Genomic DNA, 1,687 nt, shown 5'->3' on the forward strand with positions numbered 1-1,687 from the left:
GCAAAATATGCTATTTGCAATTTCAACTGAATAAAGAAGAGAATATCTTTTGGCTGTAAACTAAATGTGCGTGACACTTGTTTGTGTTTATATTAGTTCTTTGTAGAGCTTCACATTATTATTAAGAAATATTAATGTTTCGGGGGTCACCACAATCCAATTCCATTTAGGGCTCCCAAATGGCCAGTAAAGGCCCTGAAGAATAACATCAAATACTGCATGTAAGTGGAGAATGACGAGGGGAGGTGAGATGTGAGGAAGAGGAGGGATGTACTTGGACAAATACATAAATATCAGAGTACTTAGTCATGCAACAACCGTGCAGGGAAAGACGTCTTTCTGCTATTTCCAACAGAATAAGAGAAACTTCCAGGATACATAAGTCTTGATATGGTTAACCAAACAGGTGATTGCCTGCTGTCCTTCAACTCATCCTGTTCAAAGGCATACTCTTCCTCTTCAGTAGTATATGCACTGCTGTATGTGGCTGCTGCAGCTGTTGTATTTTTAACCGTGTGTGGGAATCTACTGGTTATCATTTCTGTTAGCCATTTCAAGCAACTCCACACTCCAACCAACATCCTCATTCTTTCTCTTTCTATTTCAGACTTTCTAGTTGGTTTATTTTTGATGCCATTACATCTGATTATGTTAATTGAATCTTGCTGGTTGTTTGGACCATTGTTTTGCTCCTTGTACAATTTGATTGGTTTCCAGTTGACATTTGTTTCTATACACAACGTTTCTATCATTGCTGTGGACCGTTTTTTTGCTGTGAGCAACCCTTTTTGCTATGCTAAAAAAGTCTCACTGCAAGTAATGTTTACTGTTGCAGTACTAATCTGGGTTATGTCTCTGTTTTATAACTTTTCCCTTCTTTATGTCAATGGAAATTTCACTGATTTAAAATTGTGCCCAGGAGAGTGTTTTGTTGCTATCGATGAAGTATGGTCTACAATAGACCTCCTTGTAGTGTTTATTCTCCCATGCGCTACAATGATAAACCTATACCTCAAAATATTTGTAATTGCCAAAAGGCATGCAGTTGCAATGAGAGCTGTTAAGCACCGAAATGTATGCAACATACACATCACTAGCAGTGACACTAAATACGAGACAAAGGCTGCCAAAGTGCTTGGAATTCTTGTGTCTGTTTTCTTGGCTTGTTTGGTACCATATTATGTTCTCAATTTACTCATTGATGTCATAAATAGTCAATCATTTAACAGTGTATTGAGTAACATTCTGACCCTCTTTTACCTTAATTCCACCATCAACCCTATCATTTATGCTTTATTCTACCCATGGTTTCAGAGATGTATGAGGCTTATTTTAACCTTGAGAATTTTCAGACAGGAATCTTCAATGATCAATGTGCATCTGAATGCAATGTGATTTTGTGATTATTATTTGTTTTGGTGCAACTGGTTCAAGATAGAAATGTCCCAATGAAGGACACATCATTAGTACTTTGTGCTTAAAGCTGTGTTAAATGATCAGTGCAACTATAATACTCATCTGTATAATCATTCTTAAGTTGAACTTAAAACTCTTCTCTAAGTGGTTTTGGCAAGTGACTAATTATCTTATTACATTGACCACTTTGTTCTTATGGCTTAACTGGTAGAGAAAGTTCCTATTGAAAGTTGCAGGTAGCACAACTAGAACATATTTCCCATGCCATAGG

The 1,687-nt window shown here is 36.8% G+C and overlaps 1 protein-coding gene across 1 annotated transcript; it reads left to right on the forward strand.

The window, feature by feature from the left end:
- Positions 1 to 390: 390 nt before the first annotated feature.
- On the forward strand, positions 391 to 1,395 carry LOC308381242 (trace amine-associated receptor 13c-like; the record flags this gene model as incomplete). The annotated part of the gene is made up of 1 exon (XM_080858775.1): positions 391 to 1,395. The coding sequence occupies one exon, from the start codon at positions 391 to 393 to the stop codon at positions 1,393 to 1,395; it is 1,005 nt and encodes a 334-aa protein (XP_080714901.1).
- Between the last annotated feature and the right edge of the window lie 292 nt (positions 1,396 to 1,687).

Source organism: Sprattus sprattus (assembly GCF_963457725.1).
Source record: "Sprattus sprattus genome assembly, chromosome: 2".
NCBI classification, from domain to species: domain Eukaryota; kingdom Metazoa; phylum Chordata; class Actinopteri; order Clupeiformes; family Clupeidae; genus Sprattus; species Sprattus sprattus.